Source organism: Sus scrofa, chromosome 15 (assembly GCF_000003025.6).
Source record: "Sus scrofa isolate TJ Tabasco breed Duroc chromosome 15, Sscrofa11.1, whole genome shotgun sequence".
NCBI lineage: Eukaryota > Metazoa > Chordata > Mammalia > Artiodactyla > Suidae > Sus > Sus scrofa.
Window position 1 is genome coordinate 84,386,536 of NC_010457.5, and position 16,070 is coordinate 84,402,605.

Genomic DNA, 16,070 nt, shown 5'->3' on the forward strand with positions numbered 1-16,070 from the left:
CTCATGGTCCTCTCATCCCCTGTACTGTCCTTTGCACATAGTGTTTATAGGTCTGCGGACTATGTGACTAAACCTACTATTTATTATTATTTTTTGCTTTTCAGGGCCACATCTGCAGCATATGGAAGATGCCAGGCTATGGATTGAATCAGAGCTACAGCTGCCAGCCTATACTACAGCCACAGCAACGCAGGATTCGAGTCGCATCCATGACCTACACTACAGCTCATGGCAACACCAGATCCTTAACCCACGGAGAGAGGCCAGGGATCGAACCTGCCTCCTCATGGATAGTAGCTGGGTTTGTAGCCCACTGAGCCACAACAGGAATGCCTAAACCTATTATTAAGTATTAACATATTCAGATATTTACCATGGAACTTTTAAAAGATGTTAAACTTAGAATGAATTACTAATACCTTTAGGTGGAGGCTCAATCTTTTTGGAAACAGCAACTTGAATTTTCTCTTCAGTAACAGTTTTCCTTTGTACCTCGGGGACTTTAAAGAAGGTACATTTTAGTTACTGGTATGCCACACTGTGGGTAGTAACTGTAGATTTACAAAGAATACTGAAATAACAAGTTAAAACAGACAAATGGGAACTGTAAAGATGACAGAGATTCACAAGGAGACAGAGATGTCTACATAATCACAAATTACATAAGAAGAAGAGGGATGAAAATCCATCTGAAGCCCTTTCATTTGAGCCCCCAAATTCAAATTTTCCTTATACCTGTGACTGACACCTCCTCCTCCTCTGTGTGAGAAGCAAAGAACATCTTTTCTTCTGAAATAACCATCTTCTTTGTATGTACAGCAGGTACTTTAAAGAGAGTATCTCACATTAGTATTTCTTTCTCCAGGACAAGACATCAGATCAAATACACGGTTGCACAGTATACTTAAATCTTTAGACACAGAATGAGTGGGTTAATATGATAGCTTGACAACAAATTCAGTATTGACAAGAAAACAAATCATGTTTCGCTCTATAGGGACAAACAACCCATGCAGCCTTTATCAAACACTATTAAATGGGAATCAAATAGAGACAACTTCTTCACACGTGATGTAGTGCTTTCCCAAATCCATTAGGGTTTATTCACATAAGTGAGAGGATGGGGAATATTATATGGAGTGGAATGCATTGCATAGTAAAGTTAGAAGACTACTGATTAAACACAAAACCTTCCTTATATAAAATTATGTAATTTTGAAGCGAAACGAAAAACATAGTTACTATTTACTCAAATTATATAGATGTGCATCATAAAATGTATATTAAATAATGTATATAATGTCTTTATTTTGATTTCAGATTTGTGAATTGTTCAGTAATATATGTATACATATATATACACATAAAAAATGTTTAAAACTTGAAGCTGAAAGACAAAGATGTATACCTTTCACTTCAATAACTTCTTCCTGCACTGGAATCCGAGAAGGTTTTTGTGGAACAATCTTCTTTGAAACTTCAGGTACTTAAAAAATATGTACAAATATATTTGTATTGTGAAGAATATTGCTTTGTACAAAATTTAAAATATCTTAGTTTAGATGACTATATAAATAACTACATGTGACTAAATATCAGGAAACAGATTACTTGTGTACATGGTACTAGAAATGTTTTAAATAATACCTTTGGTGACTTGGACTTTTTCTTCTTCCATTCTTCGAGAAGTCTTTTCAATTTTTTCAACTACAGGCTTCTTTACAACTGCAAGCATTTTAAAGAAATTGCAGCATTTTTAGAATTTGTTAAACTAGTCTCTCTTTCTCTCATTTTTTTTTAAAGAGAGACAAGTTTGTTGCACTGAGCTTTAATACTAAGTACAACTGTTTCTGTACTTCAAATATTTTGATTATATTTTATTTTATATTTATCACAATAATCTTTTAATCACCTTTTAAATGTTTGTATTAAGTGATTTAGGTAGATATTCTTAGGAAAAAATCATTGATACAATAAAGCTTTGAGAAGAAGTTGTGCCTATTGGATTGAACTGGTGATTCATTCATCTTTGCCCAACAAGCCATGATAATGATGTTGATGTAATCTATTTAAATAATTTCAATTACATACCTTTAGGAGGTGGTACTTCTTTCTTTTCAGGAACTTTTGCTGGAATTTTCTTCTCACGTGGTTCTTTAAAAACACAAGAATAAGAAGGGGTACTTGAATAGCTAAGTTCTAAGATATTGTGTCAGTTGGCAAATGATATAAGAATAACATACAACTGTGTAAATTATTGTATTTAGGATCTTTATTGCTAACAGGACTTCTACTGGATGTAGAAGTAGGATCAAGCAGAGATGCAGGAAGGCAAGAAAGTAAAACTTGAACTTCTGCATTAGAAGAGAGCACTTGGAATTCAGTCTTAGTAATAATGGGACTAAGTGATTGAACTTGTCAAAGAGTAATAATAGGACTAAGTGATTCAACAATGTCAAAGCATGACAGTAACTTTGAAGAAAATGACTCTTCTAAAGATTTGTAACTTTAAAAAATGGAAATGATCATTTCATCTATTCCATATCCCTTGCAACTAATGTTAATAACCTTGAAAATATAAAAAATGAGGAAAAGAGAAAAAAAATCAACAAACACATACCTTCGTAAACCTCCTTTTGAATTTGGATGACTTCTTTTTCCCCGTACGTCTCTTCCCACTCTTCCTCCCCTTCCTCATAACCTTCTTCCCTTTCATAGTACTCTTGCCCTTCTTCAAAATCTTCTTCCCATTCCTCATGAACTTCTCGTCTAGCTTCTACTTGGGCCTCTTCATAGTCTTCCTCTGGCTCCTCATAATAAGGTTCCTCATATGGCTCTGTGTATGGTTCCACCTCTAATTCATCATAAGGTTCTTCCAAAGATTCTATGAAAACTTTCTTCTCCTCATAGACTGCTTGCTTTTTCTCATACACAGCTTCTTTTTCTTTCTGAACTTCTTTCTTTCTGGTGATGGTCGTTATTTTCACTTCTTCAGCCTTGGAGGATATATCAATAATTTCAGGAGCTAAAAAATAAATAAATTGAAAAAGATAATGTTAGCATATTACTTATATCTGTACAATTACTTCACTAAATGAAAGTCAGAGTAATCAAGCAATATCAGGATCTCAGATCTTAGCATTCTATTGATTATTTACATTTTCTTTGTTTTAAATTTTTGTTGAGTATAGAACACAATCAGGAGGGTTAAGGGACCATCTACTCTTGAGGATTTTTCCAGTGTTAAAAAAAATGGTATTCAGTAAATGTTATCAAATGGACACATATTCCATTGTTTTATGGGAGTTCTAGTTTGCAAAACCCTTATTTTTTCCCATAGAGTATATTAATGTTTGATCATTTTATGGAATTTGTATTTAATATTTCTGCAGCTAACCTCTATTTAAATCCCCATCTATTCTTTCAAAAACACTTCTAATTTTATTTATTTATTTATTTATTTGCTTTTTTCAGGCTGCATGTGTGGTACATGGAAGTTCCTACGCTAGGGGTTGAATTGGAGCTGCAGCTGCTGGCCTGCACCACAGCCACAGCAATGCCAGATCTGAGCTGCATTTGCAATCTACTCTAGAGCTTGTGGCAACACCGGATCCTTAACCCACTGAGTGAGGCCAGGGATTGAACCTACGTCCTCATGGATACTAGTTGGGTTTGTAGCCCACTAAGCCACAATAGGAACTCCTAAAACAGTTCTAATTTTAAAGTATATTTTATTTATATTACTTTTAAAAAAATTTTATTACTCAGTGAATTTTATTACATTTATAGTTGTACAATGATCATCACAACCAAATTTTATAGCATTTCCAACCCAAACCCTCAGTGCCTCCCCCCCAACCTGTCTCATTTGGAAACCATAAGTTTTTCAAAGTCTCTGAGTCAGTATCTGTTCTGCAAAGAAGTTCACTGTGTCCTTTTTATAGATTCCACATGTGAGTGATAGCATTTGATGATGGTGTCTCATTGTCTGACTAACTTCACTTAGCAGGATAATTTCTATGTCATCCATGTTGCTGCAAATGCTGTTATTTCTTTCCTTTTAATGGCTAAAGCTATACTTTAGACTATTGAATATGGCTCTTTAGTTTATTTAATAAAGGTAATATTTAAAATTATGTAACCAAGTCAATTAGTTGCTTTTATGTAACAACTTAAAAAAATTAAGGCTAATATTATTTCTATGATCCTTAACATCTGGCTTAGCTACAGCTGAAACAATAAGGGATGACCCCTCCCTTTCTAGCCCTCACCACGTCTTTCCCTGTGTTCAATGCACTGAGGCTACATGAACATCTGCCTAGGTTTTCTTTCTTGGGATTGGAATGAAATAAACTAGCCATCATTTCTTTCTTTCTTCTACTACTTCTTTTTTTCTTTTTACGGCCAAACCTGCAGCATATGGAAGTTCCCAGGCTAGGGTCAAATCGAAGCTGCAGCAGGCTGCCAGCTTATGCCATGGCATAAGATGCACTCAAGACCTACCCCACGGCTTGCGGCAGTGATGGATCCTTAACCCACTGATAGAGGCCAGGGACTGAACCCACATCCTCAAGGACACTATGTTGGGTTCTTAACCCACTGAGCCACAGGGGGGACTCCAATTTCTAATGCTACTTTTTAATGTATTGGAGGACGCTCTACAACTTTACAAATAAGTTGGAAGTCTAACACATAAAAATAAAGATACAATGCAGAGACGCAAATCTCAGAAATAAATAGAACAAAATATTTAATAATTTCATTTACCTTCTGCTGGAATTAAGGCGGTAGGACGTAGGGGCTTCTTGGCAACCTCTGGTAGTTTAAAAACATAAAACACATGTTTATTTTTAGATTATGCACTTTCTAATGCTTACTAATCCTGTACACCCTTGTTAGTCATTTGTATAATCTATGACTATTAGTCATATATCAAATGTTTTATAATGTCCAAATTCAGCTCACGAGAAATGCTATGCAATGCCATAATTAATGAAAAAGCAGAGGCTGAAATTTTATTTTCATTTAGGCTCATTTAAAACAATTTAAATTAACATGAAACATGAAGAAAACATTCAATATGTGAAATGCTAAAAAAAAGCATGTTTAATTTTTTTCCATGTCGAATGGTAAAGTTCAGGGAATATCCATGGTTTTTTGAGCTTCTTCTTATTCTGTAACTTTTTATAAATGACCACTTAGAAAAAAGTCTTAGTGAATGGTGCCCTGTGCTCCCAGATTCTCCTTCTTTTAGAAGGTTGCTGTACTCTAATTTTAGCCAGATGGATAAAACCATGTGCTTAAATTTAGTTATCCAATCTTCTTCCTAAAAACTTTCCAGGATATAATAAAAATTAATTAAATGGATCCCCTTGGAAAAAGTATTTTTTTCCCTGCAAGTACCAACAGTTAGTGCAGGTGAACCAGGAAGGATGCTGAGTTGGGCTGGAGCAGCTACTTGGAATTAACATCAGCCCTTGACCTTCTATTGGTATGACTTGATCCAAGACCAGCTGCTGGACAAGAGCACAGTCTTTTATTTAAATCGCTATCTAGAGATAATAAGAACTCTCTGGTGTGGCCATTGTGTGCCATGGGCAGACATGGACACAGGAGGATAGGGGAGGAAAAAAAAGTTGAGAGAGAGTGAAGACTAAGTCAAAGAAGAGGGTAAGTGTGAGTGAAGGAAGAGATACCCTTTCGAGAATTCATACTCAATCTTCCACTACCCTCCTCACTGTTTGGGATTCAAAATTTTTAACCAAGAGAAAAGCAGTAAGACTGAATTTTGATTAATTATACCTTCAGGTGGCGGTGCCTCTTCTTTGGGCTTTGCAACAACTTTTTTAGCATCTTTCTTCACAGCCTTTTTAGTCACTAAAAAAATGAGATATCAGATGTAAATTTTAGTGTTCTCAGGAAACTGAGAGGTTTATTAAATTTTTTGTGTGTCTTTTTAGGGCTGCACCTGAGGCATATGGAGGCTCCGAGGCTAGGGGTCCAACTGGAGCTGTAGCCGCCGGCCTACACCACAGCCACAGCAACGTGGGATCTGAGCTGCATCTGTGACCTACACCACAGCTCATGGCAACACCGGATCCTTAACCCACTGAGTGAGGCCAGGCCTGCTGACTGATTAGTTGAGCAGTTTAGGGGCACAACTAGTACAATTTATCTACCGAAATATTTGAGAGGGATAATTCCCTGGCACACTCAAGTTTATCAGCTCTTTCCTTTGCTTAAGAAAAATCAAATATATCAAAGATATTCTAAATCATATTTTTATAACAAAACAGTGAATTTTAAAGAGTAGTTAATAATGTTTTGAGAAAAAACACAAACTAACTTTCAACTTGACTATCTGCTAGTATGTTTTATTTTTATAAGCTTCACTGGCATTTGATTCAATTATTTTATTGTTATATGTAGTATTTAGGAAAATATGAAATGTGAAATGAAATATGAAATCAGTTTGCCATTTAATGCTCAGTGATTCTTTTAAAATAAATTATTTTAATATTAAGCATCACATTTGGTTTTTCTGATGATTTTCAGACTTGTTAGGCACACGTTTTACATCCTTAGTTAACACAGCAAATAATTTACATCTTGAAAAGCAATTCAACCTATTATCCACTAGAGGCAAACGTGTTTCATTTAAACAACAATTGCCAGGTCTGCAGTAGCTAAATTCTATATTTTGATATCTAGGTAGACAACATATAATACCTTCGACACGTTTTGCTGGTGGTTTCTTTTCTTCAGGTGATGGTAGCAACAGAGGGATGGGAGGAATAGCCGTAGGAGGAATTTCTGAAGAAAATAAAGGCTGTCATAAGTAATATGGTTTGGTTCCTTACTTTGTTTGAAATACAATGAAAATCTCATGCATTTCTTTCAGTACTTCAAAAGTGCTATAGTACCAATTCATTGATCAGCACAAATAAAAATAACCTCTATTTATAATCATAACTACTCTTTTGCCTCAATTTTTAATTACACAGCGAAGAAGAAGACATGGCAGGATTTGTTCGTGCTCCATGCTACAGTCTAGTCTAGTAACTTCCTAGTGGGAATACTGCTGTTTCTGTCTCAGGGTTATGGTGCTGAGTCTTACCTTCTGGTGGTACTGCTCTGATAGGCATGGTTGGGATTGGGACTCTGGAGTCGGGAATATCTGAAAAGGGACATTTAATAATGGTAAGTACAGAGAAACTGAAAACAGGTGTTTATTAGACAGCTAAGATGTGTTTGATTGGCAGGCATTTCCAACAGTGGAATCTAATGCATAGACACACAGATACTAAGATTCTTTTGTAGGCAGCCACACATGCAAATTTATTTCCTGTGAAAATTTGTTTTGTTCTATGGCCACCTCGTTTGGCTTGATCTAGATATCTGCTGAAAGTGACCTCATAACCTCTAATTTCCCAAACTCACAAAGCCTAATATTTGTATTATTTTCCTGAAAATAGTTTTACTAAATAATATTTTACTGGAAAAAAGAAATAATATTTTTAGATATGTTGGTTTGGCTTCTATCATTTACAAAATTGCACTGAATGTACTGTAAGAAAGGATTGATTTTTTTTTTTTAAACTTACCAGGAGGCTTCATCTCAAGTTTGATTTCTGCAAAAGAAACAAAATGATATTTTTTAAACTTTAGAATTGTCTTGTCAGGCTACTTGGTTTCCAAGATTGCAATGTGATTTGAATGGGCTGTTTTCTGACCTTTAGTTGTTAGGTACAGCTCTGCTGTGCTTCTTGCTTCACCTCTTGGCTCTAATCGAGCAATTACTGAATAGACACCTAAGGGAAAAGAATCATAAAATGTTTGCTTTTATGTTTATAAATAATACTACTTTAAGTATAGTATTTATTTATATTTCTCTTTCCTAAAAAAGTAACCTAGATAGAATTACAGAGTGTAAGCACAGAGTAGAAATACATAGAATAAAGTTTAAATTATATCCAGTTCCAGGGATACTGTCAATGAAGTACCTTCGTCATCTGGGGTCACATTGTGGATGGTCATGTAATGACAGCGACCGTCATTCCTGAAGTTGTATTTCTGGCTCTCAGTCAGCTCTGTTGGTCCTTTGTACCACGTTACAATGGCATCATCGAAGGACACCTCACACTCGAAGGTGGCGGATTGGTGCTCACTCACCACAATATTCTGGATGCGCCTTGTAAACTGAATTGGTTCAGCTGTTTAAGTACAAAAAAAGTTCGAATTTAGATTGCATGGGGAGGAACTTCTTTCACTGTGCTTTCCCCTCAGGTGTTTCAAGTCTCTTTTTATTTGATTGGAAAATGGCAGACAAAGGCTGAAAACATAAAACAAGAAGAAAGTGTACGTCTTTGTACCAGGAATAAAAAAAGTATCCCAATCCTTAAGTGTATTCTTGAAGAATCAATTCAGGAAAGTTTAAAGAAATCCCTGAAAGCCCTTAAAATATTTACATGGAGGCCATAGTCAAGGATGCTTATAACCTAAAAGTTAAGTTTAAGCTCTAAAAATGTGAGTGAAATGGGGTGTTTAAAATAGAGGGAACATAAACTTAATTTTACTGTGATACTTTATTCCCCCTTGAAATTCTCTTTCCTCTGTAAAATAATTCTGCTATTTAGGATCTTGAATTGTTTATTATTTGACCTGTATAACTTTCCCTATGAAATAATTTCAAACTCTTCAGGAAATTTCACTTCTAAATTTCATAGGATTCATTTTTAAGAGTGCTGAAACCTGCTTTGCAAGCACATGGGCAGATGTGATGGAGTCCACCCACTGGGAGTGGCAGGGCATTTAGTAGGAGAATGGGCTGGAGTGGAGGTCCTTCTGCAAAATTTTATCTGGAAGCCTAGAGTTCAATGTATAACAGCATCATGGACACATTAGATGTCATATATACTTTTGGGAGCTTTTTTTTTGAGGAATCATAAAAAATACGCAATTATATTAAAGTGATAAGTGGTTTCAATCAGACCCTTTAAATGGAAAACTATTCAAAAATTTTAAACTTTATACTTATAAGTGAATTATAGAAGAAGTAATATCATATCACTTATATGCAGAATATAAAAAAGGATAAAATGAACTTATTTACAGAACGGACTCATAGACTTTGAAAACAAATTTATGATTACCAAAGGGGACAAGTTGGGGGGTGGGATAGACTGGGGATATGGGACTGGCCTATGCACACTGAGGTATATGGAATGATTGGCTAATGGGGACCTGCTGTATAGCACAGGGAACGCTAGTCAATATTCTCTGATAATCTATGTGAGAGAAGACTCTGAAAAAGAATAGATGGGTGTACATGTATAACTGAGTCACTCTGTTGCATAGCAGAAATGATCACAACCATTGTAAATCAACTATACTTCAATAAAACTTAAAAAAATAAAATTTTTGAACTTTAAAATATAACTATGCTTTGATATCAACTGTAGAGCAAATGCTTATGCAAATAAGAAGTGATATAGCTGTCACTTCAACAACTATAAATGGACACCAACGCCTGGAAGTAGAGGCCCTCATTAGAGCCAAATACAGCTGAATGCAGTCTAAGGGTGTCTTCAGACAGTGTATATAAACAATGGATTAGGAAATGGGTATTTTTGCTTCCAAACCCTGAGATTCTAGTTCATTTCAGAGATTCAGAAGGTTGGGATATGGTCTTCACATGAAATATTTATTTCTGAAAAGTTGCTGCTAATCATACATCATATATGTTGTTAATCTCATCTCTAAAATTTCAAATAGAGTCAATTTGATTCCTGTAAACAAAATGTAAACTCATAGCCAAGACCTCTAGACATATAGCCATGAAATCTATTCCTTTCCAAGATTTATTTCTAACATTTAAAATCATAGATGTGAGAATTGTGGAATTTAGTAGAATTGTAAAATAATCACTGAATTTAGCAGAATTATGAAATTTAGCAGAAACAACTGTTATAAAGTCATATCTTTGTTTAGATTGAAATCAATCTTCTGGTCAAAAAGAACTGTGCAAAAGAATCAGCACTTACATGAATGCTTCCCTTTTGATTTTGCATGGATTTTGAGATGTGAGTGAATGCTATGCATGCATGTGTTGCGAAATGAAAACACACTGGAAGATACATCTGATGGCAGGGTTGCAAGGTTGCAGGGGTCCTACACTACATTTGCCTTTGACCAATGCTGTAAAAACTCCAACCATAGTCTCTCACCCACCTTCAATTCTGAGGTCTGCTGAGGTTTCAAGGTCTTCGTATTTGCAGGTGTACCGACCCTGGTCCTCTGCTCGAACATCTGCAATGGTCAGCTTGTGGACTTTGTGTTCCACTTCTGTTTTATATCTACCTTGGGGTTTAAGGATTCTGCCATTTCTGAACCATTCGGACTTGACATTTGGCACAGAAAACTGGCAGGTCATGGTGCAAGTCTGACCTTCTTTCAAAGTAACATCTTGAAGATGCCGTTCCCAAGCAGGCTCTGTGGGTGTGACACAATACACATTTTGTTCAATATCACATTTTGTTCAATAGTAAATTAATCTCACAAGTTTTTTTTTAAAAAAATGCTTTTACTTACCAATTACAGTTAGTTTAGCACTAGCAATGTGTGGACCACACACCAATCTGTAATTGCCCTGATCTTTAAGTTGGCAGTTTTTGACTCTGAGTGTATGTCGATCACCATCAATGCTTATTTCAAATTTATCACTGGGTTCCAGTTTTTCAGTTCCTTTGTACCATGAAAGCTTGATTTCTGGATAATTAATCTTAATGTCTATTTCAAACACTGCATCATCATCTTTTAAAACTGTCTGATTTTCAATGTCCTTGATCAGAGTGACAGGCTAGGAGAATAAAGTAAAATGCATTAGTTACTCCTTCCCTAGTAATTCCCAACAATAAATTGTTCATTTTGTGATCAGTATAATTCATTTCACCTCTGTCTGTGATAGCCTTTGCTGAATAAATGATACAAGTTCCTCAAATTCCTTTTCTTCCTTCTCTGACTTCTCTATTTCCTCAATTTCCTGAGAAGAAAAAGCAAAAACATTACAGATAAAGTAAAATTTGAATTAGAGGATACATGATTATATTCAGCTTGCATTCTTGATGCTGCTTGTTTTTTTTTTTTTTTCTGTCTTTTCTAGGGCCGCACCTGTGGCATATGGATGTTCCCAGGCTAGGGGTCTAATCAGAGCTGTAGCTGCTGGCCTACACCACAGCCACAGCAATGCTGGATCCGAGCCACATCTGCGACCTACACCACAGCTCATGGCAACGCCGGATCCTTAACCCACTGAGCGAGGCCAGGGATCAAACCTGCAACCTCATGGTTCCTAGTCGGATTCACTAACCCCTGAGCCATGACAGGAACTCCCTGCTTGGGTTATATTACTGATCTTATACAACTATAAGGTTCTGGGATTTCAACAGACATACATTAAATGTTTCAAATGTGAGTTTTTAAAGACGATACTATATACAAAAGCTCATACCAATCTATGAGTCTCTTCTTCTTGGCTTTGCTTTAGCATTTCAAATGCCTGAAGAAGACCTCGGAAGTCGGTGATTCCGTACATGCGGGCATATTTTTCATATTCTTTTGGATCAACATTTTTGAGAAGTTCCATGATATCAATTTCCTCTTCTTCCCCAGCTCCTTTCTTTAAGACTGGAGTCCTATATGAAATAAGAAATAAACATGAATCACCTGTCTTCGACTTATTTTGAATTATGTATCATCATTCAAAGATTATAAATGTAGTTACATGTTTTCACAAAGGAATAGTTCTGTGTCCTTTATTCAAGAACTATTAGTTTTACCATGTTGACTGTGAAACAAACAAACAATGGGTTTGGAGAGGGACTGGATTAAGATTGGATCATTGTCACAAAATATAGACAATTGATCAAAGAGTTTAAAAACAGAAAGAATAACAAATATTTTTGTAAACTTTACAACAAAAGAGGCTAATCAGAATTATAAGGAAAAATAATAAGAGCAATGGAAAGCATTAATAAAGAATACATATATATCATGGGAAATAAGTGTAGAAATTAACTGTTGATTAATTAATAATGATGTTGAAACATAATTGGTACTGAAATTATTAGTATTTATGGAAAATGTTTAAAATACAGTAGATCTAGAAAGCCAGCCATTCACAGCAAGAGAAATTACACATAGTAACAGAAATTTCATGCTTAGACATACACGGGTTTCTCCATGGGCCATTTCCTTTGTTCAAAATTGTAATAAAAATTCACCTCTGTCTTAAAACTTTCTCATGGTTACTTAGAAATTGATGTTAATGCACTGCTAACTTCCCCCCAGATGTTATGCATTTGCTTATCTGTTTCTGTTCAAATGCCTATATGCTTATTTCTTTCAAAATCAGAACCTTGGAAGGAGATGGTCCATGATTCCGGAGAGGACATCACTGCATGCGTGCTGCTTCATTGAACTTACTTTTTCAGCATTGCCCTAAGGTCTCCTTCAATTTTCTCTTGTTTCTTCCTTTCATCCACCTGTAGGTTAACATTACTTTCAATTTCACCATGTTTATTAAACGCGACACATCGGTATAATCCAGAATCGGTTTTTGTGGTGTCTCTAATCTCCAGTTTTGCTTCATCGCCTTTCTGGTGGATAAAAATTCGACCTCCTTGGTTCAGCTGTCTCCACTTCCCCTTTGTCCATTTGACATTTGGAATTGGGTCACCTCCAACTTTTGCAATGAAGGTTGCAGTGGTTTCTAAGGAATAATGAAAACAAATCAGTAGAAAATTTAATTTTCCAAAATCAGTTTTCCTAAGATTAAATCAGTGGTAAGACATATAAGATAGATGAAGATGCACTTTTCATGAACTACTTACTTTCTACAACTCTGATACTCTGAGGTTCTGATACGAAGAAGAGCTTTCCATCTACTGCTGCTTTCTTAGCTGCTGGGATGGCAGCTGGTTTGTCTAAAAAACACATTTACATATTTTGTTATTACAATTACCTTAAGACTGTAATAAATAACTTTGAAAAATAAGCTTTAGGAGTCTGGCGGAATCATAAATATCATACACTTCATATGAGAGTAAATTACAGAAAATAAAGCAGCTTCATAGATATTTATAACTAGTTGTAGCTATAACCTGCAGATTGCACTACAATCACATTAGTAGCACCAAATTTAAATTTCTAGACTTGGCTTTATTGTATAGATTTCCTTTAGGGATATGGCATCAGGCTACCTTATGTCACATTACTACAGGATCATTTTTGGAACTTCACTTCGTCACATCCTTTTGGAGATGGTGAAAAGAAGGTCAAGAAATGGGATGGTGGACTTGGGGTACTTTGAGAAAATTTGTATGGAAATTATCGCCACTCACCTCATATTTCAATTATAATAAGGAGGCTACAAATTGCAAATGAGCAATAACTGATATTTCTAAAAGTTTAATTCCATTCTCATTTAAATTATAATAAGCAAATAAAGAAGTTGGCTTAATGCAAATAACTGTTTTGAGGTGCCTGTACCTTTAATGGTCACTTTTGATTTGGAAGTGTCACTTCCAGCCACATTTGAAGCTTTACACACATAATCTCCCGCATCTGCTTTAGTTACATCCTTGAATTCCAGCACAGCGGTCCCATTAGCAAAGCTGAAGCTGCATCTGTCTGAGGGCTTTATTTCCCTGCCAGCCTTCAACCACTGGATCCTGATGGGTTCTGATCCCCGGACGTGGCAGCTGAGCTGCAGGAATTCTCCTTCACTCACTGTTACTGGAGTCAGATGCTGATCAAACACAGGGGGCTTCTTAGGTTCTAGAATTTAAAAAAAGATATTTTCATGAGGAACATAAAAACAGAAAAGAGTTAACTTCTGGAAAAGAAACAAGTGTTGCCTCTAACAGGTAGCACTGGTTGCTAGAGTAGAACTGAAACACATGCCTTTCTCTCTGAAAGCAATAGTTACATGTGTTGGATTTTAAAAACAGAAAAAGTTTAAAAACAAGCAATGAACAGATGCCAGGGTGCCCATGAATTACCCAAGCATCTGTGCCCTGATTAAGTACTACAAACATTGCACTGGCAGTTACTATCAACTCTGATGTCATATAGCACACTATTGATTCTCTCAAACCTGTGTGCAGCTGTATTTTCACCAAAGCCTAAAAACTAAGAGCCTATTGAGAATTTGGCTCATGCTATGCAATGCTTGTTACCCTCTGGGAAGGAAAGCCAGCATTTGAGTAGTCCATAAGCCCACAACTTGACATGTGATTTTCCCTGATATTCATCTTTAGCTATTAAATGCAGCTATGGTAGCATTTAAAGCCCAATCTTTGCCCAAAGGAATTAGGAGGTGAACCTCAGTGTTCAAGTTTAAACCAATGAAGAAGATATAGTTAATATGAAAGATAGGAAGGCCATGTATAGTTTGGTGTTATGTAATGATTTTATTGAATGGTCTTGAGACCTACATATAAAAAGAATAAAGCAATATTCATGATTGTAAAGATTAAAACGCCTAATGTCTACTCTTTTAAAAATTCTCCATATAAAATGTATCAGAATTCTATGGGAAGTATGTACTCAATGGCGAAACCATTATAAACACAAATCATGAATATAAGCCATGGCTAAGCACGCAATTTTCATTTTAAATGTGTTTAAAACTAAATTCATTTAAGTCCCATGAAATGAGTGATGAGATTTGAATTATAAGTTAACTCGATGTTATTATCTTATTAGTAACATTAATCTATTAATGATATTAACCTATTGTCTGTGCACCCTGAAATGGCCAGCTAGATCATCAGAGCTGGTAATTAATTAATTCCCAGCCATTCAAGGAGGTTAGTCTGTAAAGTGATTCTGATGAACTGCATCATAATTATCTGGATGAAGCCATTATGGTTAGAGGATTAGATTGAGAACATCTCCTTAAACAATACAGTCTATTTCTTTGCCTCAAGCTCTGTCTGTATATTTATTCATAATGATATGCAACATCTTTCCACCCTTCTTTTTTTTTTCTTTTTGAGCAAATTTCACTCTTTTGGATGAGATTAATATTCATTCACAGACTAAAATCCTTGGGCGATACATGTCAGACAATAATCCTTTAGAAATATCCTTAGAAGAGAGAATGTTTCAAAATGTGATAGAACTCCTAAGAAGCAAAGCTAATGCAATATTCATTGATGAAAATTTTTAAAAATTCAAAACAAATGTACTTCATAAAAATTTATATGTCACTTATGCATGAATTTCAAAGTAGACTTAGAATTCTAGCAGAGAGAATTTTGGGATGTGATTTACAAGCTAAGATATAGTCCATTTATTATATGACAGTTACTTTGCTGGGCCATGTAATTAAATTACAAATAATATATATTTTCACTAAATGTGTGGGACTGTGCCTGGGCAATTAAAATGTATTTATAGCTGGTATAACTTATTTGGTTGAGAAGCACACATGGCTGTCTAATAGGCAGTAAAGTAAAACACAACATGCCAGGGGCTATGAAGGTGACCTACCTTTGATGACGATTGAAGACGTACACAGAGCAGAGCCTGCGTCATTCGACACTTTGCACGTGTACAAACCAGCATCGCCCATGCTTGCCTTCTTGACTTGCAGCAGAAGTGCATTGTTCTTGAATGTGATTTCACAATTGGCCGTTGGATGGATCTCTACATTATTTTTGTACCAAGCAACACTGATGGGCTGGGAACCAGCAACTCGGCCCTCAAGTCTGAAGGAATTCCCTTCTGTTTCTTCTACTGTCTCCGAGAGTTTTTTAGTGAAACTTGGTGGGATTAGCCGCTCTGTAAGAAAGTTCAAGGGTATGTGAAGTGGAATCCAGAAGCAGGTTATTAACATGAGACATTTCAGGAAAGAGAAGTCCTCTGTTAATCAAAGTCAATGCTGCCCAAGCAAATACACTATCTCAGTGTATATTCCTCAACATTCTGGCCTTCTTCAACAAGCTTATTCTGAACTGTTCTCTGATGGCCATTTACAGAATGAGATATTTGTTTAAATAAAAAAT

At 35.7% G+C, this 16,070-nt stretch overlaps 1 protein-coding gene across 1 annotated transcript in view; it reads right to left on the reverse strand.

Annotated features, from left to right (window-relative positions):
- The window catches only part of TTN (titin), a 274,368-nt gene that overhangs the window by 159,583 nt on the left and 98,715 nt on the right, over positions 1-16,070 (reverse strand). Inside the window, 21 exon segments of the mRNA XM_021075901.1 lie at positions 420-500; positions 736-825; positions 1,409-1,486; positions 1,648-1,725; positions 2,092-2,154; positions 2,621-3,025; positions 4,768-4,815; positions 5,803-5,877; positions 6,730-6,813; positions 7,118-7,177; positions 7,605-7,631; positions 7,734-7,811; positions 8,004-8,213; positions 10,231-10,491; positions 10,591-10,858; positions 10,952-11,041; positions 11,510-11,693; positions 12,484-12,769; positions 12,891-12,983; positions 13,549-13,836; positions 15,556-15,846. Of these exon segments, the coding sequence (XP_020931560.1) occupies positions 420-500; positions 736-825; positions 1,409-1,486; positions 1,648-1,725; positions 2,092-2,154; positions 2,621-3,025; positions 4,768-4,815; positions 5,803-5,877; positions 6,730-6,813; positions 7,118-7,177; positions 7,605-7,631; positions 7,734-7,811; positions 8,004-8,213; positions 10,231-10,491; positions 10,591-10,858; positions 10,952-11,041; positions 11,510-11,693; positions 12,484-12,769; positions 12,891-12,983; positions 13,549-13,836; positions 15,556-15,846 (3,138 nt within the window).